Genomic DNA, 24,719 nt, shown 5'->3' with positions numbered 1-24,719 from the left:
ATCAAGGTTGTGATTTCAATAAAGTCCTCCCGAATTTAAGACAAATTAGACCTCACCGGAAAAGCTTCGAAAACGTCCCACTAAAGAAAACTCCAAAAATTAAAAGTCATGAAAATGGAGATAATAGTAAAAATAAGAAAGTTAAATAAAAATGAAATAAAATTAAAATGAAAAAGTAGTAACTAACAAAATTGGAAATTACCAAACAATAATAAGGCCTCAACAAATCGCCTTATAAATAAATAATTTCAAACAATAAAATAAATAACAAAAATTAATAACAAAAATTGAAGCTCTAACGAGACTCCTTCTTTGCCCTGAAAATCATGGAAATTCTGGTCATATTTTAATAAAATCCTGCAGGAATTTTTCTAAATCTAAATTATAACTATCGAATTTCAATATTTTGGGTGTCCTATAGGTTTTTGGTAGTGCTGAATCCATTTCCACGATCAAAAACGTGATTCAAAGACGTAGACAACTCCAAAATTTAATTTATAATAAAATTAAAATAACATATTTCTAAATTATTTTGATATTGAAATTAATTATAGTTTTTGGTTATATGGTATTGATAAGTCATAATATTGACCAATAAAAAGTTTATTTACAACTTAATAATATACATAGCAAAATAATATGAATATTATAATTAATTTTGTTATATTAATATTTTATATATTTATTAATTAAATTTAAATATAATTAAAAAATCATCATTTTAAAATTTTATACATTTCACTTTTAAATTTAAATTAAAAAATATTATAAAATAAAATATTTTAAAAATATTTTAAATTAAGCCTATTTTACTTTTGCCGTAGCAACTACACATATTCCCTATAGTGAATTGTAGAAATAGATTGTTCCACAAGTCACCTAGTCACCTTAACCAGTACCCCAACCCAACCCCGGATGACTACAACTAACGCTGAGTTAAAAACTCAATAAGTCAAGTTCGCAGTTAGACTTTGGGTATAACATTTTCTTAAACTGGAGTCAAGATATAAATAACCCTTCGTTAACAAACGAAGTAGGGCGAGAGTCCGAGTCAAACGGCGGGTACTGTACTGAATACCAAAGAGCCAACTCTCTCCTTGTCATAAATAATGGCAAGAGCTAACTAGCCTACCATAGGGCATTAAATGCCCGTATGTCAGGCTGGTCAGAGTATGGATGTCGAATGGGTCCATCTTCCATGCATCCTCATTCCGGCGAATGCATACCAGCCTTTCCGGGAACGCTAGCCCACGATCGACGCGCTGGCACTGGGACCCAGCCTCAAACAACCACCTCGTCTCCCGCCCAAACACCAATTTCATTTTCGAATGCCGATTCCCGGTTCGCACCTGCTCTGCTAATCCTCTGCTCCCGTCTGCGCCTGCTCTGCGCACCCTCTGCAACAGCGATCGCGTTCCCAAACATCCCCTGCGACCGTGGGACCCTCTGCGCATCCTCTGGAACGATCTGCGCAACCTCTGCACAATCATCTCGTGCTATCCACCTTTTCGTGTAAGACTTCATTCCGTCGTTGAAGAGAATCCTCTTTTACTATGTACTCATCAATTAAATCTAAGCGTTGTCTGGCTCGTCTATTCACCTGGTTCTGAAGGCTGTTACTTTCATATTCGTTAGTTGCAATTTTGGTAAACAAAGATTGGAACCTCTCTCCATTGTTTGAAAACTCCGTATTTAAAGCCTGCCATTCGTTTTCCATGGAAACCAGAGTAGCATTATATTCTTTGAACAAGTATGCAATCGTCCTTGTTGTTCCTACTGCAATTCGAAACCTGGTCTTCCAGTCCAGAAATTTCTGTTGTTCTTTGAACAAAAATGCATTCAAAGACCATATATTGATATGAGGATCATAACAACAGAATAGCACAATCAACAGGGAGCTCCTGAAGCCCTCCAACCACACTTGAATGCCCTAGTGGCCTTCCTCCCACCCAAGGCTGAGTCCTCTATCACATTCCTTTCCTAGTCTGAAAAACTGGATGTAACCTACAACAATATTGGAGGCTGCAACATGGAAAAATAAGAGATTCGAGAAGCCATGGAGCTTCCACTCACCCACCACAAGCTTTACAAGCAGATTGAGATAGACTTTCACCAGGTAGTGATCTTCTTCATAAAGAAGCAGGCTCTATCCTTCAATTGTAGCTCGTGGCCGAGAGGTTCACTCCAACACCATATGAGATTAAACAACACAACAATTGTATTAAGCAGCTCACCAATTGCATTGCTTTAACCAGCTCAACAATAACATTGCATTGGCTTCGATATATAGTGAGGTGACACCTATAACACACTACTATTCCCATATTTCAAGTAAATAACAAATACAGCCTAATATCTTGGGCATAAGAAGAATCTGTTGGTGTTATTATTGAGACCCTTATTTTATTAAGCTAGTACAGAAAAAATTCAATGAGCTATTTCCAATCACTCCTCTGGAACTAGCATCCTAATACAACCATTGAGATCTTATTTATGCATGCAGAATTGCATCCTGAACAAATCTCGATATAATTTGCATCCAGACACTCTGAGCATATTAATTTGCTTCACACAGCAAGCTTCAGCAGTCAACCCTGCACATCAATTGCTGCAATATATAGCACCAACTATCAAAAAAATCTGATCTCAACTCTAAATAAGCAACCCAAAGCTGATCGTGGAAGCACATTCTCAAGTTCATCTTCTCTTACCCAAAACAAGCCTTTAAAGTTTACAATCAGGATATTAAGCATATGTTACATACAGAACATTTTATCACCAAATCCCAATCTACAAATTCCATAGGAAAATATAGAAAGGATAAGCATCACTTCCCTTCGACATTGGGTCAATAAATTCTATTTATTGATGATACAAATCTGAAAAGAGATGTCAGGTTTGCAATAGACTGAAGTTTTTTCCCGCTTCCTCGCACAGACAGAAAACACCATGAATTTTTTTTTAATTTGAAACTAATCATTTCAATCAGTCTCCTCCAATGGCTCTATTCACGCTGGTATACAGCATCCAAAACAACCCAAAATTTTATATCCAACCCTTAAAATCCACATTCATAAAATTTAACTAATCTATTTATTTGACACTAATCATTTAAATTGGTCTCCTCCAATAGCTCTATTCACATGACACACTGGTATACAAATATCAAACAACATTTCCATCCAGAAATTAACTCAAAATAGGATGAAATTGATTTTGTATCCTGGACTGCAGGTACACAGAAAGTGGATCTCATTTTGTCTGATTATTTCATAGACATAAAATAGCAACAATAATCTTTTCATATTGCATTCTTTTGAAAGAATGCCAATTAGACAAAGGATAACAATTTGACCTGGAAGAATAACTACTCTAGATATGAAAATTTGCATAACAAGACTGCCAGCACTAGTACTTGCAGAGCAGCATTAGTCCATTAGTTCCTCACAGTAGTAACATATTATTTAAGCATGGCATGGGTAGGAAATATTGTTTTGTGCATTAGTCCATTAGTTCCTCACAGTTCCTGAAAGTCTATAATATTGTTTTGTGCATGGGTAGGAAATATTGAAGGGGAGATAGGGAATTATGCTCTAAATGTGTTTATATCTGGTGGGGTCTTGAGTGTAAATTGTACACACTACAAAAAATTGCATTTCAAGTGGTGTTCAATATTTATAGTATGAACTGTTGCTCATATGTTTAGTCAATAATCATGTTCCCTCATTTGTATAGGGATTTGAAGAATGAAGAAGTGAGACTTGATCAATGAGTTGGAGGTTGATGACCCAGAAGGAATGATAGAGTTTTTAGCAGAAGATTTGACATGGACTGAAGTAGCAAGAAACCAAGTCGCAATTATTCCATATTGTTGACTTGAGGATTTTATAGGTGGAGATCAAATGAGGGAAATTGCACCTACTCAATTTGTTGCTAAAACTCGACGAATTAAAGAGGTGAAGGATATCAAGAGGACAAATTCTTCAACATATCTAGAATATGTTGTGTGAGTCTCTCTCTTTCTCTCTCTCTATCTATATTAAGTTCACTATGTCAAACATGCATAAATATTTTATTTAATTTTTGGTAAATTCTTGATAACAGATATTGGTGTGCCTATGGTCCAAATCATGTACAATCCAGCAATGTAGCTGAACCTGGATCCACAACTATAAAATGTCTTCCACGTCACAACGTCAAAGTTGGTTGTCAGTGTCACTTTATTATGCGACGACTTGCTCTTAGACCAAACGATGCTGTTCTAATATATACAGCATGCAGACATATTGATGACAAAAATGTGGTTTGTCATGGAAATGAGGCAAATGACATGCCCAAGAAATTCAATTTTGTGCTGCATTTAACAGAGCATATATGAACTATTGTTGAAGATTTGGTTCGTGATGGTTTTAATGCTACGATGATCTGGGAAAAATTTATCTATGATTTAAGGTATGGATCTGGTGAGTTGTTCACAGGGGCACCTTGAGATTCTTTCATGACAAGAAAGGATGTGTCAAACATGTACAATAATATCAAGAGGCTAGAGTATGTGAAGCATGAAAGTGATCCAATGAGTGTGGATTGTTGGGTTAGTGAGTGCCCAGAGAGCTTTTTCTTCTACCAACAACAAGATGTTGTTAAAAACATCCCTTTCATTATAGGCATACAAACTAAGTGGATGCTTTCAATGATGGTGAGATACTCACACAACAACATGTTATCAATGGACTCCACTTTTAGCACTAACAAATATGGGGTAAACATATTTACCAAAACTTCATTTATTCTACTTTATTTCAATGTCGTCCTCTTATATGCTTATAATCTTGTTTTCTTATTGTAATGCAGTATCAACTGTACACCATAATGGCTTTTGATGATCATCACAATGGGATTCCAGTGGCATGGGTAATATCATCACAGAATGGTACTCCTGATATTTGTAAATGGATGTCGCAATTATTTGCAAATGGGAAAAAGGAAAACCCAGATTGGCATGTCTGAGCTGTCATCACAGATGATGCAGCAGCGGAAATCGAAGCATTAAGGTGAACCTGTTTTTTCTTTTTAGAAGAGATAAAAAGCAATAATGTTCAAGGATATTCTCTTATAATGTTATAATGTTTCAGGACTTGCACAAACTGTACACTATTGTTGTGTGTATGGCATGTCCGTAGAGCGTGGCTGAAAAATGTTGGAACGAAAGTCAGGGGAAAGGAAAATAAAGTCCGTATCTTCCGTGCTCTGGGATTAATCATGCATTCGTGTGAAGATGATGCATCTGTGCAACATGAAATTCAAAGTTTCTTTGATGAATTCAAAGAAGAAACAGTGTTTTTGGATTATTTTGCAACCAACTGGTTAAACAACAACAAGTTATGTAAGTATCCTAAGGTTGCATTTTATCAGTTTATTTTGTAATTGACCATTTTCTATTGTTTTTTCGCATCTAATATATGTTTTTTTTCCAGATATGTGGGCAAAAGCATATAGGGACTTCCCACATTCCAACCAGGACACTAATAATGCTATCGAATCTTATCACCGGTATCTAAAGCAAAGGTACCTCTGTGAGAAGAATAATGCGTCCCATAGAAGGGTGGATTGGCTGTTGCACCTATTATTAAACAAGGTTGAGTTGTATTACATTCACATGCAACATCTAAAAAATGTTGGTTTTGTCCGAGCTTCAAAAATTGAGCAACAAATAAATTTAAGTAAGTGCAAAGCAAAGAATATCCCAGATGAAGATTACATGGCTGATGGAAACAATGAAAGTGAGTACTTGGTTCGTAGCCAAACTACGGCAACTCGTGGTACATGGTATCATGCCATCTATAAAGGGTTGAACCTAAACTTTTGTAATTGCAAATGGGCCCTAAATGGCAATATTTGTAAGCATATTCTAAAAGTTGAGATGGTAGTGAATAGTAATGTTTCAAGGGGCAATGAATTGCCTAATGTCTATAGGTCTATTACAGAAAGACCTGGATATTTACTTGATTTAAATGAATCATTTGTAATGAGCCCAGAAATTGAAATGAAACTTCCAGCTTCTCCTTCCACTGATTCAACCATTGTAAGGCAAGATAGCGCCCTAACAATCGATGAGGAAATTAAACTTGTGATGTCATCAACTCATAAGAGATTGAGGGGTTTATTACAAATAACACCCACAAATTTGGAGCTGGCATATGCACTAAATCAATTGGTAAAAAATGTAAGCCAAGAGTACAATAATAAGAAATTTGATGTTGTAACTCCATCCAAGGTCACTACCAAGAGGTGACATAGTTTCTTGAGCCCAACAAAAAAAGGGGGGCAAAGTGTTCCTGCGTTGAAATCAAGAAAATATGGACCACAGTTTCTAAAGGTTGGACGGTGTCATGGAAGGAAAAGAAGCATGAATGAACAATTGGAGATTTCTTCTACAAAAGAAATCAATCTAGACCACACATCTAGAAGGGTACAAGGTTCTATTTTGCAAAATACTGGTATGGAAAATATCAATTGATGTATCATTTTATGTGAAATTCAAAATATCATTATCTTCATTTCCTTCAATGCAATTGCATAACAATGTGTTTTTTTTTTTGTTACAGCTGAAGAATCCACATCTCATCATACTTCAAGTTGCCAAGTTCGTTTATTTCATGAGAATAATGTGGATCCAAATATGGGGGGTTCATTGATTCATTTTCCATTTGATTCACCACATCCACCTCTCCCGTTTGATCATCGAACCCCCTGGTTGTTTCCACCAATTGCACCAAATTCATTCATTGGGCAGCCTACTTCAACCCATAACATTTTGGTTCCACACCCTAGGGTGATGCCCCCTATTGTACAACTAGTCGGATTGTATCGCCGCTTGCACTCTATACAGGAAATAGCGGGTGAAGAGAACAATCAAAGTGCCAGCAATCAATGGCGAGATGACAAATATTCGAGCTGATGAGTATTCATGGATATAATATGGGCATAACCCTATAAAGGGATCTCCTAATCCAAGAACATGTTGTGTGCATGATGGGTTGAAAATGTTTTTGGATATGTACAACATTATCTAATTTCAATTTTGTATGGTTATTGTATTGAGCTATTGAAATCTTTTTGTTGAACTCAAAGCATATAAAATCTCAGTGTAAATGTTGGTTGAACTCTAACAAACTCAAGGAAAAGGTTTTTTTCCTTTTTGCTACTATAAGCTTGATACATCCTTTTTGGATAACAGTATAGTGTATTGTACATAAAGGCAGAATTGGAACTCTTATATATCAGGCTGGCTCATTATTGTAGATGTTATTTTGGCATGTTGCTTCAATTCAAAATGAATTTCAATGTAAATTGGTGAAAATTGGTGAACTAGCATCCTAATACAGCCATTGAGATCTTATTTATGCATGCAGAATTGCATCCTGAACAAATCTCGATATAATTTGCATCCAGACACTCTGAGCATATTAATTTGCTTCACACAGCAAGCTTCAGCAGTCAACCCTGCACATCAATTGCTACAATATATAGCACCAACTATCAAAAAAATCTGATCTCAACTCTAAATAAGCAACCCAAAGCTGATCGTGGAAGCACATTCTCAAGTTCATCTTCTCTTACACAAAACAGCATTAGTCCATTAGTTCATTAGTCCATTAGTCCATTAGTTCCTCACAGTAGTAACATATTATTTAAGCATGGCAACCACTTGAGGAGAAACTTCAGTAATAGGGTTGGGTCTTCAGAATATAAACCCATGTCATGATGCATATTTATCACACAACAAGCTTCAGCAGTCAACCCTGCACATCAATTGCTGCAATATATAGCACCAACTATCAAAAAAATAGGCGTTTTTGGCCTAAGCAGCCCAGACATTTCAATGTGCTGGATCCATTGGTTAAGGAGGTGATACTGATATTTCCTTCACCTATGTGACCTATTTTACGTTTTGATCCATGTGGCATTCACCCCTTTAGGCTTTGGTAGAATAGCACTTATAAGACAAACCAATACCTATCACCCAAACCACTTAGCAGACATTTTTCCATTTCAGAGATGTGTCACTTTTAGGGTAATGTTCCACGTGCATAATTCCATCCAAACATCTGGTTCATGAAAATATGAAAAAGCCATGTTTGTGTGTCCATGGTCTGTGTGTATTGAAATGCTAGGAGTCTTGGTCCTTGGACTAACCCTCTTGTCACTAACTTATAAACTCTCTCCAGTGGCGCAAGTTTATTCCAGGATGACCTGAGACAGGAAAGAGCCTTGGTCTGTTGTTTCAATGGCTTCTAGCCAAGCTGTTCAGCACTTGTGGTCTAAATTGTTGCAAACTGATCTATAGACATTGTGGTAAACTTATGTGCCAAAGGTTTTCTTCATATACTATTTTCAGAACCCAAAAGGCAGAAAGCTAATCTTGGAAGAACCATGGGTCAAAAGTACACCTGGTCGTTTTATGAAACCAACATTTCCAGACTTTGATCCAATTTCCATGTCATATACACAACCCCTGTGTGGGTAAGACTTCCCTTACATCTTTGGCATGGTAGTTGGTAATACTTGGATAATTGCATTCTTCCTGACAAATGTAAGCTCAAGGATGGTTTGAGGCTCTGCGGATTGCTGGATAGTGTAATCCTTAAGTGTGATGGGGCTTGCTGTAGGCAGCGTGTAGGTTATAAAAATATGCCTTTTAGATGCAAGATATCACAAAAAAAAAGAACAGACAATCAGATGGCTAAGTGTCCAAAAAGGTTGCAACAAACAGAAGGAAAATTTTGCATTACCACATACCTGAGTGGTTTCACAAAGTGAGGAAGAAGAGTCTGGTGGGAAAAATCAAAATACCTAGGAAATGAGCTAGTTAGCTCTTCTGCAACAACATCGATTGAAATCCAGAGGGAAGAATCACCATGGAAGCAAAAGATCTAGGAAAACAAGAGACTACCGAAAAAAGCAATCCAGATGTAATCAAACCATAAATACCTTTGTCAAATTCTCAGATACAATATGAGGAAAAGCTTCAGGCCTTGCAAATTTGGAAAACATTGTTAATAAAAGAGCCAATCAAAGAACATGAACAATTTAATCAATGAAGTTTCAACCCACAAGCTAAAGCCAAAATCCAGGATTGTCTTCATCATTTTTTATAAGCTTTTTCAAATTTTCTAAGTAATGAACAACCTCTGGTGGGGATCATGACCTAGGAGGGTTTGTTGGTAGTCCTGTCGAATTTATTCCTGATTTCATTGTTATTGTGTTTTGCATGCTTTAGATCTGCTGGTCTTACTGTGCATTTAGTTCAAGTGTCAGTAGGTATGCCTTTCCAATCAGCTGCCCGGCCCTTGAGATGACCTTGGAGAAGATGGGCACCCAAGAAGGCCTGCAACTTTGTCCCCAAGGTTACTGCAAGGCCATATTTTGGTTTGCATTGTTCATCCTCAAGTTAAAATTTCTTCTGATGAATATAAGGATACTTTATGAAGCAGGCAGCCATAACCTTGTTGGAGAGTTTGTCAGTTGTAACCCCTCTAAGAACATGATCTGGGCTTGGATTATAGAAGCCCAGGATCCATTTGGCTGGCATTTCCCAAGCATGAGAAAACCAACAGGGGGGTTTTTATGTTTAGGTTTCTAATGAATTAACAAAAGTTGTGAGTATCATGCAGTGCAAGGCTGCAAGACCTGGATCTGTAGGAATAACCGAGTTATCAATTTGACCAACCTGTTTCTATTGTCAAATCCTGAATACCATATTAAAGACTGCATCCTTACGGTTAAGTTGCAGACTATAGTTCCTGAACCTCAAGCTCTTTAGTAGGCCCCTCTGAAATGGGTTAATTTAGCATTCTGTGAAATTAATCAATTAACAGATTTTAATCCATTTTTTCAATAATAATAACTTTTCAACTGGCCTAAGCTGCCTAATTTATTTGTCTTTCTCAAAACTGAATTAGATCCAATAATATTGGAGCTAATTTTGCAAGTATACTTGCAATATAGTTTGAGAATAGTTATTTGTTTTTGTTTTTTTTCTTATATTTAGGCGATGGAATTTGGGCAAAAAAGATTTCAAGAAATCTTTGTGTAGCAGTGTTTAAATCATGTTTTTGATAATGGAAATGAATTCAGTATCTTTTTTAAGATGGAAATGAATTCAGCGTTATCAAAAACCTCTGAAACACAATTTGATAACCTGAATTTATAAAAATCCGTAACAAATTTTATCAAAATATTGAAATTTTCAGGACCAAAACAATCTGACTACTATTTCCAGTGGTTTCCAGTGGTGGAGATGTAGAATGTAGAATGTAAAAATATCTTATTAAAAATTTGCATACTTATATGCTTCGACATAAGAAATTCCAATTCTCCTTTTTCAGGTTTAAAATGGTATTTTGTATACTCATTTGTGTTCAGTAATTTTATCAGTTACAGTATTTTATTGACATTTTCTTACTATTTTTGGAAATGCATTGACATGTGACCAACTGACATTGACAAAATGCAGATCATCCGGTTTTTCCAAATATGAATAGCTTTATGGGTATAACAGGAAACTTTATTTAAAATTTCAGTTTATTTTATTTAAAAGTTCAGTTTTCATGTTCTTCAAAAGGTGGATATTTTATCTTGATGTTAGGGTTAGGTTTATTATATTAAAAGTATATATATATATATATATGACCTTTTCAATTTTATAAAGTATATATCTTTTATGCTTAATTTTGCTCCATTTAAATACTAGGTATTATGGATTATATGTGTTTTTGTTAATTTTATTTAGTGGTTAATGTATGGTATAATATTTCAGTGATAGTACATTTAGGTTTTGAAAGGAAAATATTTTCTTGATCTTTTAAATAATAGATTCCTCTCCAACAGACCCTTCAAAAAAACCCTTTTTATTCAACTAATTGAAATAGGTAAGTGTCTTTTGTCTAGTGCTTTCTGAGATATTGAACTTAAGGGCACAAGTAAAGAGACTCTTGGACAAAAAAGAACAAAGTGACTGCATGTAAAATGGCAATCAAATTGAGGAATCTCTTCATATTTTCTCATGTGGGCCTTCTTCAACTGATGAGCTAGTAGGAACTTTCTCGGCTCCAACTCCTTCAGAATAAGGGGTGGAGAATTATGTTTAGTGAACTAGTAGACCTCAAATCAAAATATCCATCTTGGTGATTTCTATGGAACAACTTCTTTGTTATTGTTTGCATGTAAGTCATGCATTTTCATAATGGATGAGACAGTTGGGCCAAAGTACTCAAGACCTCTATATGAGGAAATATGCATGCTTATTTCTTGCTACATGAGGGATGCACTTGGTTTTTATGACTAGGTTGGGCGGACTTCACCCTTCCAGGAAATGACTTCCTTCTATCACATTCCCAATGTTGAATTCCTCTGATACTACTCATGGAACTCTGGCTCCACCTTACAGTTGGAATTGTTTTTCTTCCCATAACTCTCTCTCAGGCTATAAATTCCAGTTTTCTCTTGTTTATGTCGAATACATTGTCTCTATATCATTGTTGTCTATCTCTTTTTGAGTGCTTGCTTGAATCAATGAGCTAATGTGGCTCATCTGGATTCCAAAATCATCCACTGACCTATTGTCTAAAGGGTCCTCTTTATTTTTCTTTTTTTCTCTGCTACTTGATCCTCTTTAGCCTTTTCGACATCGTCTGCTTCTAAAGAATCAACTCTTCTTCATAAGTCCTGCTTAGCATGTTTTTCTTCTTCTATATGCTTCAAATATAAATGAATGGCACTTGAGATAGGCTTATTGACATTTTCCAAATTCCATGATTTTTCACTGCACTTCTCATATTTATCAAGGAAACTGGATTCCGCACATTCAACATTTTGCCTTTTCAGGGCTTGTTGTAAGGTTGGCATCTTTTCTCCACCATGTCTCCTTTCTTATGTATGCTTGAATTTGATACAAACAATTTGCATTGGATCCTTTAATTGTGAACAATTAATCAATTTTCCCCTATTTATCTCATGTTGACTAGAAAAAATAGATTCTGCATATTCAGTGGTAGGTCTCCACCACACCTATTCCATATCTGATGGGTTCCATTTGATATGTTTCTTTTCATCTAGACAACTAAGCATATGAATGCTTGATAAGGGATCCTTTAATGCTAGAAAATTCAGAGATCCCTCCCCTCTTCTCTCATGTTCATTAGAAACAAAAGCTTCTTTAAATCCATATTGAGTTGCACTCTGGCCATCTTGCATGCTCGATGTATAATGTTCAACATGTTTCTTTCCCTTTGTATTATCAAGCTTTTCTTGAACATTTGACATATGATCCTTGAGATATGAAAGAGTTATTTTCTCCTTCCATTTATCATGTTTAGGAGGAAACCTTATGTCCAAGAGCTGGTACTTTTCCTTCTAGACCCCAGTGGAACATGTAGGGATGATTTCCTCATGTTTCACTTTAGGAAAACTTATTTCCATATGCTCCTGCCTTTTCTTGTGAACAACAATTGGATGTGAAGGGCTAGTTTCTTAACATACCACTTTTGGAATAATGAAATTCAAATGTTGCACCTTTTCATTCAGAAGTTTCACTTCTGATCTAGAATGGCTTACCTTGTGAATTACATTTTATGAACATGAATACTTTCTTTATGCACCTTTTTCGATGTGTGAAAATTTTGTTTCCCCTTAAAATCAACACTATTAAAGAGGTAGCATCTGAAACTTGAAATTAAAATTAAATTCATACGGAGCTACAATAATATTCGTTGAACCACTAGTAGGTTAAGAATAATTAGTTCACCTCAAATATAATGTACATAATTGGACACATGAATTCAGTTATAACATGATTGGACATCTAAGGTGAATGTTATTACAAAACCAAAAAAAAGTACATTAACGAGTTCTTTACTGAAAGAACCACGGTATGAGAATCCCAAGAAAAATGACAACCAAGGTGTATACACATAGTCGAGACCTATATTGATGCTGATCAATGTTTGCCAGTGGAATGAACGATGATCCTGAATCATCTCTGGCACCTGCATCTACACTTGAGATTGCTCCAACCATTAGATCAGTAGATATTTTATGGATCTCCGCAAGGTGCTTTATCAAAAAAGAATTAAATCGAGCACTCCAGATTTTTGCCTCTCTATAGAGGGGCTTCAAATTGTCTGCGCGAACATTGCAGATGCCTTCCATGTGATTACAGATTAAATCTGAGTTTTTCAGCACTGTTATGTTACTCACCCCATTGTGTTTTGCCTCTTTTAACCCTGCAACAAGTGTAATGTAGTATGCTTCGTTATTGGTTGTCTTTCCCTGGACTTCCCATATTCTATAAATCGCATGATTTTTTGCCCCATTGTGAAGGACAAATTTTAAATATGCTCGACCCGGATTGGGGCGGCATGATACTTCAATGCATAGTGTCCACTTTTCCACCATTCCGTGAGCTTAGAAGCACTGCATAGTGACAACAACAAAATAGATTCATGTTAGAATACTTTAACATGACAAAATATCCTGATTGAAATTGATTATTTTTATGCTACCTCAAGTCTGAATGCACATCCTTGAAAAATAACAGAAAATCAAATATCAGTGATAAGACTTTGGGCATAAAGAGTTAATAATGCATGCATGTTCACGAAAATGAGGATGTTGCATGACAAGAAGAAATAGCAAAACCAATCCATGGTATGACAAAGATTGTAAAAGTCTTAACTGTAAGGATGCAGTTATCTATATAATGCTATTTTGAGTTTTATAATGATTAGAAAATACTGCATCCTGGTGCAATTGGTTGTTTCGAACGACTCTTTTTATGCAATTCTGATAGTTGTACTCTCACACAGGAGAAGAGAATTACCTGAAATTTGTTTGGTTCCTTAACGTGCTAGTGATATTTGAGCATATTTCATTTAATGAAATAAATATGGATCAATGCCATGTTTTCATGTTGTAATATACCATTGATTGTGAGAGTTAATTTTCGTAGAGGTAAATTTTCAGGATTAGGAGAGACCCAAAGTCCGGAGTTGGTGGATTGGAAAGAAAGCAGGGCTCAAGGCTATTGTTCATCAATCTACAGAGCTTGTATGACGTGTGATGCAGAATGTACATACAAGGGTGCAGTCAAAACTGTAGAGGGAGTGATGAACATTGATCCAAATGAGTATGAAACAGTTTATATTGGGACTGGATGAAAGGGCTGCTTAGGCCAAAAACGCCTTTTTTTTTATAGTTGGTGCTATATATTGCAGCAATTGGTGTGCAGGGTTGACTGCTGAAGCTTGTTGTGTGATAAATATGCATCATGACATGGGTTTATATTCTGAAGACCCAACCCTATTACTAAAGTTTCTCCTCAAGTGGTTGCCATGCTTAAATAATATGTTACTACTGTGAGGAACTAATGGACTAATGCTGCTCTGCAAGTACTAGTGCTGGCAGTCTTGTTATGCAAATTTTCATATCTAGAGTAGTTATTCTTCCAGGTCAAATTGTTATCCTTTGTCTAATTGGCATTCTTTCAAAAGAATGCAATATGAAAAGATTATTGTTGCTATTTTATGTCTATGAAATAATCAGACAAAATGAGATCCACTTTCTGTGTACCTGCAGTCCAGGATACAAAATCAATTTCATCCTATTTTGAGTTAATTTCTGGATGGAAATGTTGTTTGATATTTGCATACCAGTGTGTCATGTGAATAGAGCTATTGAAGGAGACCAATTTAAATGATTAGTGTCAAATAAATAGATTAGTTAAATTTTATGAATGTGGATTTTAAGGGTTGGATATAAAATTTTGGGTTTGTTTTGGATGCTGTATACCAGCGTGAATAGAGCTATTGGAGGACACTGATTGAAATGATTAGTTTCAAATTAAAAAAAAAATCATGGTGTTTTCTTTCTGTGCGAGGAACGGCAAGGGCGATTGCATACTTGTTCAAAGAATATAATGCTACTCTGGTTTCCATGGAAAACGAATGGCAGGCTTTAAATACGGAGTTTTCAAACAATGGAGAGAGGTTCCAATCTTTGTTTACCAAAATTGCAACTAACGTATATGAAAGTAACAGCCTTTAGAACCAGGTGAATAGACGAGCCAGACAATGCTTAGATTTAATTGATGAGTACATAGTAAAAGAGGATTCTCTTCAACGACGGAATGAAATCTTACACGAAAAGGTGGACAGCACGAGATGTTTGTGCAGAGGTTGCGCAGATCGTTCCAGAGGATGCGCAGAGGGTCCCACGGTCGCAGGGGATGTTTGGGAATGCGATCACTGTTGCAGAGGGTGCGCAAAGCAGGCGCAGACGGGAGCATAGGATTAGCAGAGCAAGTGCGAACCGGGAATCGGCATTCGAAAATGAAAGTGGTGTTTGGGCGGGAGACGAGGTGGTTGTTTGAGGCTGGGTCCCAGTGCCAGCGTGTCGATTGTGGGCCAGCGTTCCCAGAAAGGCTGGTATGCGTTCGCCGGAATGAGGATGCATGGAAGATGGACCCATTCGACATCCATGCTCTGACCAGCCTGACATACGGGCATTTAATGCCCTATGGAAGGCTGGTTAGCTCGAGCCATAAATAATTGCCATCCAGCGTCCTTTCAATTTTTCTTTAATTCTATCTTTGATGGCCCAGGTTGCCCGATCGAACACCCTCCAGAAATCCGCAAAAGCATCGACACAGCCCTATGGGTTCTTTATATTTTCTGCTCCTCTCTTAATTCAACCATAACGCAAAAGATTTTCCGTAATTTCTGACCTGTATTAGTTCCAGTTGAGTTTTCCCATCATTTATAGAGCTTTTAGCCTCTTTGAGCTAGCTCCAACAACATCTGGTGTGCAGGAGTTTGGCTGCTTGATTTTTTTTAGGTTTTCATAAAGAGGGTATAAAAGGGATCACATAGTTTTGATCAATTGTGGGAAGATGACCTTTCACGGCTTCGAATCGGGCCTCCGCTTTGCCGTAAGGATAGATGCCATAAATGGGAAGCAAAACCCATCTCAGGCCATGGTTGTTGGCTCTTCCCAAATCAGTACTGTTGTTTCGATGTTTCAGAGGCTTGTCAATAACCTCGGAACACCTAAGGATACTCCAGAACAGTTGGAAATTCAATATTGAAAAGAATGATTTAATCTGCCTGCATTAACGAACAAGCTGCATAAAGGGGTTGTTGGCATTGATTGCTTCCAAGTAGGTTGGGTTTTTTTTTTGGAAGTACATCTATCTGAAGGGACCATATCGGGTTGGTTTATTAGCAAATTTCTTCCCATTATTGTTGGTTTATTAGCAAATCTTAATTTTTAGGATACGCAGGAAGGTATCATATTTTGTTGGTTTATTAGCAAATCTTAATTTTTAGGATATATACGAAGGTATCATATTTTGCTGGTTTATTAGTAAATCTTAATTCTTAGAGTATGGAGAAAAGGATCATATTTTTCTGGTTTATTAGCAAATCCCTTCACATCCCTTCACATATTATTGGCTTGTTAGCAAATCTAGGGTATCGAAGAAAATCTTCACTCCTAGGGTATCGATGAAAATTAAGGGGGAGTGTTGCAATCTAATTCCAACTGCAACATAAATAGCTGGACAGAAATCTGATTTGCTGTAGATATTCCAGACTGTTGGATGCCCCAAAGTCGTGCTTGATATTTTCCACATTAATGTGCATTAAATTTTCAGCATTAAATTCCCCTGCAACAACCGACTTCATTTCTTCAAAAAGCATCACTGCTTGCTGCATTCAATACACAGATAAGCTTTAGAAGATATTTGTATTATTTTATTATTTAAAACCAAATATGTTTTAACATATAAATGTAATGAACAACAGTTCTGCTTTAAGTGAGAAGAATGATAGAGAGTATTTTCTGTAACGTACAGCAATGCTGAAACTGTAATTTTCTGAGATAGCAGAAATTGGTTTGTGGAACTGAGGCATTCCTGATGTAATCCCTTTGTCAAGAGGAAGATGCTCTTCAGCATAATCTTTTGTGAAAATCCCTCTATGTGAGGAAGACGAATTTGTATCAGTTGTTTTACTGTTTATAAATAGAAGTTTTATTTGCGCGTTGCTGTTACATCGTAACTAGAAAATAGTCTTGACGTCAAAATAGAGTGTTGCTATTACACTAGTTTCAGCGTTGTTGAAACACAGATGCTGTTACACTGCAAACAGCAACTGACGAAACTGCGTTGCCGAAACACCGTATTCCGCAAACGATTTTTATTTCCACTGTGTTAAAATAGAGTATTGTTCTGTTTTTCAGTTTTATTTAGAATTATCAGAAATTCCAACATGGTATCAGAGCTGGTCTAGGCACTCAGTGAGTCAGAAACAGAGTTTGTTTTTCACTGTAGGAGCTGTAAGAAGCTTATTGAGCATATTTTCTCCAGCAGAGAAAGTTTTTGCTTGTTTTTAATTATACAGTCAGTATCTCTTCTTTATTTATACATGTTAAGATGGTAGATGCTGGAATAGGTTTGAAAAATTCCCAACTGCCACAGTTTAATGGGAAAAATCACTGTTATTGGTCCATAACAATGAAAGCATTGTTTGCTTCTCAAGGAATATGGGAGCTGGTTGAAACTGGCTATGCTGAACCTACATATGCAACAACGTTGGCTGCTTTGACAGTAGCAGAAAGAGACTAGTTGAAGAGCGATAGGAAGAAGGATGCCAAAGCTCTCCTTTTTCTCTTCCAATCAGTACATGAAAGTGTTTTTCCACGGATTGCAGCAGCAACAAAATCCAAGGAGGCATGGGATATTCTCAAAACTGCCTATCAAGGCATGGAGAAGGTGAAGACTGCAAAGTTGCAGATGTTGAGGAGAGACTTTGAAATGCTCAGCATGAAGGAATCTGATACAATAGATTCATTCTTCACTGAGGTTATTGGGTTGATAACCCAGATAAGATCTCATGGTGAGATTCTTGAAGAAAGAAGGATTGTAGAGAAGATCTTGAGAATTTTACCCTCAAGGTTTGAATCTATTGTGGTAGCAATAGAAGAAACAAAGGATCTCTCACAGTTCACAGTAGATGAACTGAATGCTTCTCTCATGTCTCATGAACACAGACTGAGTAGAGGAACAGATTCCTCTTTTGAGCAAGCATTCAAGACTCAGATGTCTTTTGGCCAAGGAAAAGGTCGAGGCAGAGCAAATAACAGAGGTCGTGGAAGAAGCCAAAACAAAGGCAAAAATAATCCTGCAAGCACAAGAGGAAAGAGCTTCAATCAGAACCAAGATGAAGGTTCAAGCAAACAGCAAGCTCATGGACAAAGGTATGACAAATCCCAAGTCCGATGTCATTATTGTAAGAAATATGGGCATTATGCCAATGAATGTAGGAAAAAACAAAATGACATGAATAGTAGGCAGAATGCTAATTTTGCAAATGAAGAAGATAAGAATCCAAAGAATGTGTTGTGAACCTGTAACGTAGCACAAGACAAACAAGAATATTTTTGGTTCTTAGACTCAGGTTGCAGTAATCACATGACTGGAAATACTGAAATGTTTGCCAATCTGGATGAAAATGTGAAACTGAGGTAACAACAGGGACTCATAGTAAGATATCTGTCAAGGGTAAGGGCAGAGTCGGTATCCGAGCAAGAAATGGAAAACAGATGATTGTGCCAGAGGTATATTATGTACCTGGTCTGAAATGTAATCTTTTGAGCATTGGACAGCTCATTAACAAAGGTTACAATGTGTTCTTCAAAGATGATATGTGTACAATCAGAGACATACCTCCAAGTAAGAAGATCATTGCCCAGGTGCAGATGACCAGCAATAGAATGTTTCCTCTCAAACTCAGGGCAAATTTGAAGGAAGGAAGAACTATTGCAGTTGTTACACAAGAAGTCTTTCAGGAACAAGTGAAAGATGAGAATTGGTTGTGGAACTTGAGATTTGGACATCTCAATTTCAGAGGCTTGAATATGTTGCACAGAAACGGAATGGTAAAGGGATTGCCATTGATCAAGAAACCGGAAAACCTTTATGAAGGCTGCATCTTGGGCAAGCAACACAAGGAAAGCTTTCCAGAAGGAAAGAGTATAAGGGCAAAAGCACCCTTGGAAATTGTTCACTCTGATGTGTGTGGACCGATGCAAATACCATCATTTGCCGGAAATAAATATGTTTTAACTTTCATCGATGATTACACCAGAAAGACATGGGTGTATATGCTAAAATAGAAGAGTGAAGTGTTTGAGAAATTCCGCCACTTCAAAACTCTTGCTGAGAAGCAGTGTGAGCATTATATCAAAGTCCTCAGAACAGATAGAGGAGGAGAGTACATCTCCAAAGACTTTCTGCGTTTTTGCAGAGAGAATGGCATACAAAATCAGTTCACCATGAGGTATACACCTCAGCAAAACGATGTTGCCGAAAGAAAGAATAGGACCATTCTTGACATGGTTAGAAGTATGCTGAAGGCAAAACACTTGCAGCATGAGTATTGGGTAGAAGCTGTCATTTGCACAGTTTACATCTTGAATAGATGCCCAACTAAAGTTGTCATGAACAGAATACCAGAAGAAGCATGGAGTGGTCAAAAGCAAACAATCACTCACATGAGAGTATTCGGTTGTGTAGCATATGCACATGTACCGGATCAGCTACGGCAGAAGCTTGACAGTAAGGGGGAGAAGTGTGTCTTTATTGGCTATTGTGATGAGTCAAAAGCATACAAACTCTATAATCCATCCACCAAGAAATTAATAGTAAGCAGAGATGTGCAGTTCATTGAAGATGAAGCTTGGGATGGAAGCTTAGAGAAGACAGTAAATGTGAAGACAATTGTGTCTCACGAAGAAGAAGAGGAAGGGAAAACAACAAATAATCCTTCCTTGGTGGCTCCTCCTCCACCACAGCAAGTACAACAAACCACACCACAAGCTAGAATTCAAACAACCTTGAGAAGTCAAGGAAGTGCTTCTCCAAGCAAACCACAGGGATCAGAAATACCCTCAAGTTCGGATGGAACTCTAAGCACACCAAGAAGACCAAGATTCAGAAATCTGAATGAGATTTATGAACAAGGAGAGGTAAGTAACAATACCATTCTGAATTCATTATTCGCTTTGTATTGTCATGTTGATGACCCAGTTCATTTTGAAGATGCTGTAAATGAAGATAAATGGATTGAAGCAATGAATGAAGAAATTGGTGCAATTGAGAAGAGTAAAACATGGGAGTTAGTGGACCTCCCTGAAGGCAAAGATGCCATTGGAGTTAAGTGGGTCTATAAGACCAAAAGCAATGCTGAAGGCAAGATTGATAGGCACAAAGCAAGACTTGTTGTGAAAGGCTACAAGCAACAACAAGGCAAAGACTATGATGAAACCTTTGCACTAGTAGCAAGGATGGAAACAGTCAGAACAATGTTGTCTATTGCAGCACAACACAAATGGAAGATTTATCAGATGGATGTTAAATCTACATTCTTGAATGGAGTGTTAAAAGAAGAGCTTTATGTTGAACAACCTCCAGGCTATGAAGTTGAAGGCCAAGAGTATAAAGTCTGCAAACTGAAGAAGGCTCTTTATGGGCTGAAGCAAGCTCCAAGAGCATGGTACAGCAGAATAGATGCCTATCTAATTGAGAATGGGTTTGATAAGTGTGATGGTGAACCCACACTCTACATAAAGGAGAATGACTGTAAGATTCTTCTTGTTGTTTTATATGTAGATGATTTGATTTTTACTGGCAATGATGCTTCTCTCATTGCTGATTTTAAAGCAGTCATGAAAAGTGAATTTGAAATGAATGACTTGGGCTTCTTAAGATATTTTCTTGGAATTGAAGTAGAACAAAGTGAAAATGGTGTTTTCATTTCTCAAGATAAATATGTAGAAGCAGTGTTCAAGAGATTTAACATGCAGAACAGCAAGGCAGCTGTGACTCCAACTGTAATGGGGTTGAAATTGACCAAAGAAGACAACAACAAGGATTTTGATCCAAAACTGTACAAGAGCATAGTTGGCAGCCTTATGTACTTGACTGCAACTAGGCCGGACATTATGCACGTTGTGAGTTTAATCTCCAGATTTATGGAAAGATCGAAAGAGACTTATTGGCAGGCAGCCAAGAGGATTCTAAGGTATGTGAATGGAACGAAGGGGTTTGGTATTTTATACTCCTCTTCTGAAAGTTTCATGTTGACAGGTTACACTGACAGTGATTGGGCTGGAAGTGTTGATGATAGGAAAAGCACATCGGGATATGTGTTTCATATGGGATCGGGAGCCATCTCATGGGCTTCCAAGAAGCAACCAGTTGTGTCTTTGTCAACAGCAGAGGCAGAGTATGTGGCAGCAACAACAACAACATGCCAAGCAGTGTGGCTGAGAAGAGTTCTCAGAGATTTGTGTCATGAATAAGAAAGGGGCACAACCATTTACTGTGACAATAGCTCAGCAATAGCATTGTCTAAAAACATTTTTTTTCATAAAAGGACAAAGCACATAGACACCAAATTTCACTTCATACGTGAATTGGTTAACAATGGTGAGATTGTTTTGCATCACTGCAGAACAGAGGATCAGTTCGCTGACATCTTGACAAAAGCATTGCGAAAGAAAAATTTTGATCACTTCAGGAAATGCCTAGGTATGCAGAAAAACCCAGCAGTTGAAATTAAGGGGGAGTGTTGGAATTTAATTCCAACTACAACATAAACAGCTGGACAGAAATCTAATTTGCTATAGATATTCCAGACTGTTGGATGCCTCAAAGTCGTGCTTGATATTTTCCACATTAATGTGTATTAAATTTTCAGCATTAAATTCCCCTGCAACAGCCGACTTCATTTCTTCAAAAGGCATCATCGCTTGCTGCATTCAATACGCAGATAAGATTTAGAAGATATTTGTATTATTTTATTGTTTAAAGCCAAATATCTTGTTACTAGTTGGATCGGAGCCGACACAAGGAATTGGTCGACGAAGCCAACAAGCAAGGGACTAAGCGCTAGTTGAGCTAGGAGTTTCCAGCGCTAAGTCCTTTCCTTCGGGAAGTCATTCCAGGCAATAAAGCCAATCAGGGAGGAAAGCAAGTCAGTCAATCCGGTGAATCGCTTTCAGTCTCTCTTTTGCTTGACTAGGAGCTCTCCTGATAGTTGCTCTTCCGCTTTTCTGGAATCTTTCTTCCGGAAACTCTCCCAGTCGATAGTAGGGTCTGAGGTCGATAGGCATCACTTTCTCGATTTCAGTATTACGAATATCTTAACTTGTTGTCTTCTGGTCTACGACCAGCCTCTACCCCACCTTGGACGCATCACTGGACCAGAAAGAAAGGTGCGGAAAGTACACACAAGCAACTTTAACATATAAATGTAATGAACACCAGTTCTGTTTAAAGTGAGAACAATGATAGAGAGTCTTTTCTGTAATGCACAGCAGTGCTGAAACTGTAATTTTCTGAGATAGCAGAAATTGGTTTATGGAACTGAAGCGTTCCTGATGTAATCCCTCTGTCAAGAGGAAGATGCTCTTCAGCATAATCTTTTGTGAAAATACCTCTATGTGAGGAAGACGAATTTGTATCAGTTGTTTTATTGTTTATAAATAGAAGTTTTATTTGCGCGTTGTTGTTACACCGTAACCATAAAATAGTCTTGACGTCAAAATAGAGTGTTGTTGTTACACCAATTTCAGCATTGCTAAAACACCGATGTTGTTACACTGCAAACAGCAACAGACGAAACTGCATTGCTGAAACACCGTATTTCGCAAACGATTTTTGTTTCCGCTGTGTTAAAACAAAGTATTGTTCTGTTTTTCAGTTTTGTTTAGAATTATCAGAAATTCCAACAATAATTTGGCAATCTCTAATGTGTGAAAAGATTTAGTGAAAGAACATGACCAACATGCCAATTAGTTTTTATTCAGTGTATATCATTTTTTTTTGGTGTTTCCTGATTTACTTTCATTAATATATTAAATAAACTGGTTTGGTTGAGTGTTTTAATGTAAAGGCATTCGCATGCATTGGGTTGCATGTTGCCCTAATGATGCCAAACTCCTAAGAGATATGGAGATTAGATCGGATCGGCATTGCTAAGGTTATATTGATGTATTCTTCCTCAAGCTTTTGCCTCGATTTTAATAGATTATGGTCCTGCCTCTATTCTCTGTTTCCAATTCCCAAATCTATTTACTCAGCTATCCCATTCATGTTTTAGGGCATCTGCATGTGTTGGTTGATGTAATAGCCTATAGAGATATGAAAAGTGAGAATTGTCCGAAAGGCGTTACTGCATTATCTCTAAATTGATGCAATATTTACCGCATTGTCATATTGATGCAATATATTGCATGGGTTGGGTCGGATTACCTTTTGCCAAATATATGAAAATCATATTCGTTATAAATGAAGTTAGAAAATTTCTTCTGTTGTCTCTACTCACACGGCCCAAATCTATTTTTCCTTGTCTATACGAGGGGTTTGCTTAACCAACATTTTGAAACATTTCCTTAAGTTATGTTTTTCATCCCTACCTGCCTTAATCTCAAAGGTATGGTCACTATTAGTCCTTTCTTAATTACTTCCAAGTTTTCTTCTATCATCCTAATGTGCACAGCTCGTGGTTGTGAGGACAACTTGGTTTCTTTTATCTTCTCTAAAGTCTTGTTTTACCATTTGGAAGCCCACCTTTAAGCTCGATTCCACGGTTTACCTTTCACTTGAATGACAATAAAAGGTAATTATTATAACCATATTTCTATAATTCTACCATCAACAAACAAGTTTATGAAACTGTTTCAGAGGTCCTTTCATCTATTCTAAAATCTACTGAGCACTTCCTGTGAGTAAACAAGCATGGAAGCCAGCTACTTAGGCATTTTTGTAATAAGTTATTTTCACAGACCAAACTGAATATGCTTTATTATGCTATTTAGATAAGTTATGGTGAGAAATTGTGGGTGTGTTTCTCGTTATTTTGGATATCACTGGAGTAGGTAAATAAAGTGGAGACCTCTTGGTCTCGGGTTAAACTCAACTTTGGAATACTATATGTTCACCTTCAATTAGTTATTCTCAGGTATAGTTTTCAAATTTGTTGTATAGTTGTTACAATTTTCATGTGTTCTAGAGCTACCATAATCAATTACTAGCTTCCTTTCAAGCAACCTTGTTATGGACTTATGTTTTGAAAGAATAAAACTAGGAAACACATTGGTCAACTAGTAATTGATTAGCCTTCCAAACATATCTATATTCCTTATGGATTAGGTCTTGTTTGTTAAATCAATTATAGAAATATATCACTTCAAGTTTATGATAAATTATAGGATAGGCCTTCTAAACATATCTATATTCCTTATAGATTGTGTCTTGTTTGTTAAATCAGTTACAGAAATATATCACTTAAATTTTATGATAAATTATAGGATAAGAAGAAGATAGAAAATGCAAAAGTCACAAAAGATTTACAAGTTGTTCTAAAGGAGTTTCAGGAAGCCCAACGGCTTGCCGTTGAACTTGAGAATAACGACAGCTTATACATCTTTTGTTCCCCAAGCGGGTTTTCCTTCGCGGCGATTATGAACTGTACTAGTGTTGGTTTCTCCATGTAGTCTAATGGTGTTTCTTAATTTCCTACATTGTATATGTTGTTAGCAATTTTATACCATGCTCCTTTTTGAAATCGCTACATTGTTTCTTGGTTTAGCTTTTCCAT

The 24,719-nt window shown here is 36.8% G+C and overlaps 2 protein-coding genes across 2 annotated transcripts; both read left to right on the top strand.

Annotated features, from left to right (window-relative positions):
* The first annotated feature begins 3,902 nt into the window (after nucleotides 1-3,902).
* Nucleotides 3,903-6,292, top strand: LOC149144947 (uncharacterized). The gene is made up of 5 exons (XM_089452317.1): nucleotides 3,903-4,006; nucleotides 4,105-4,303; nucleotides 4,852-4,997; nucleotides 5,133-5,383; nucleotides 5,475-6,292. Exons 1-5 carry the CDS (start codon nucleotides 3,903-3,905, stop codon nucleotides 6,290-6,292), a joined length of 1,518 nt encoding a protein of 505 aa, XP_089308443.1.
* Nucleotides 6,119-7,125, top strand: LOC149144946 (uncharacterized). Its single transcript, XM_089452914.1, has 2 exons — nucleotides 6,119-6,497; nucleotides 6,606-7,125. The coding sequence occupies exons 1-2, from the start codon at nucleotides 6,407-6,409 to the stop codon at nucleotides 6,956-6,958; spliced, it is 444 nt and encodes a 147-aa protein (XP_089309040.1). The 5' UTR covers nucleotides 6,119-6,406; the 3' UTR covers nucleotides 6,959-7,125.
* The last annotated feature ends 17,594 nt before the right edge of the window (nucleotides 7,126-24,719 follow it).

Source organism: Pinus tabuliformis, chromosome X (assembly GCF_031772625.1).
Source record: "Pinus tabuliformis cultivar Carrire ecotype Pingquan chromosome X, CPIR1, whole genome shotgun sequence".
NCBI classification, from domain to species: Eukaryota; Viridiplantae; Streptophyta; class Pinopsida; order Pinales; family Pinaceae; genus Pinus; species Pinus tabuliformis.
This window is presented reverse-complemented; position numbering and strand designations above follow the sequence as displayed.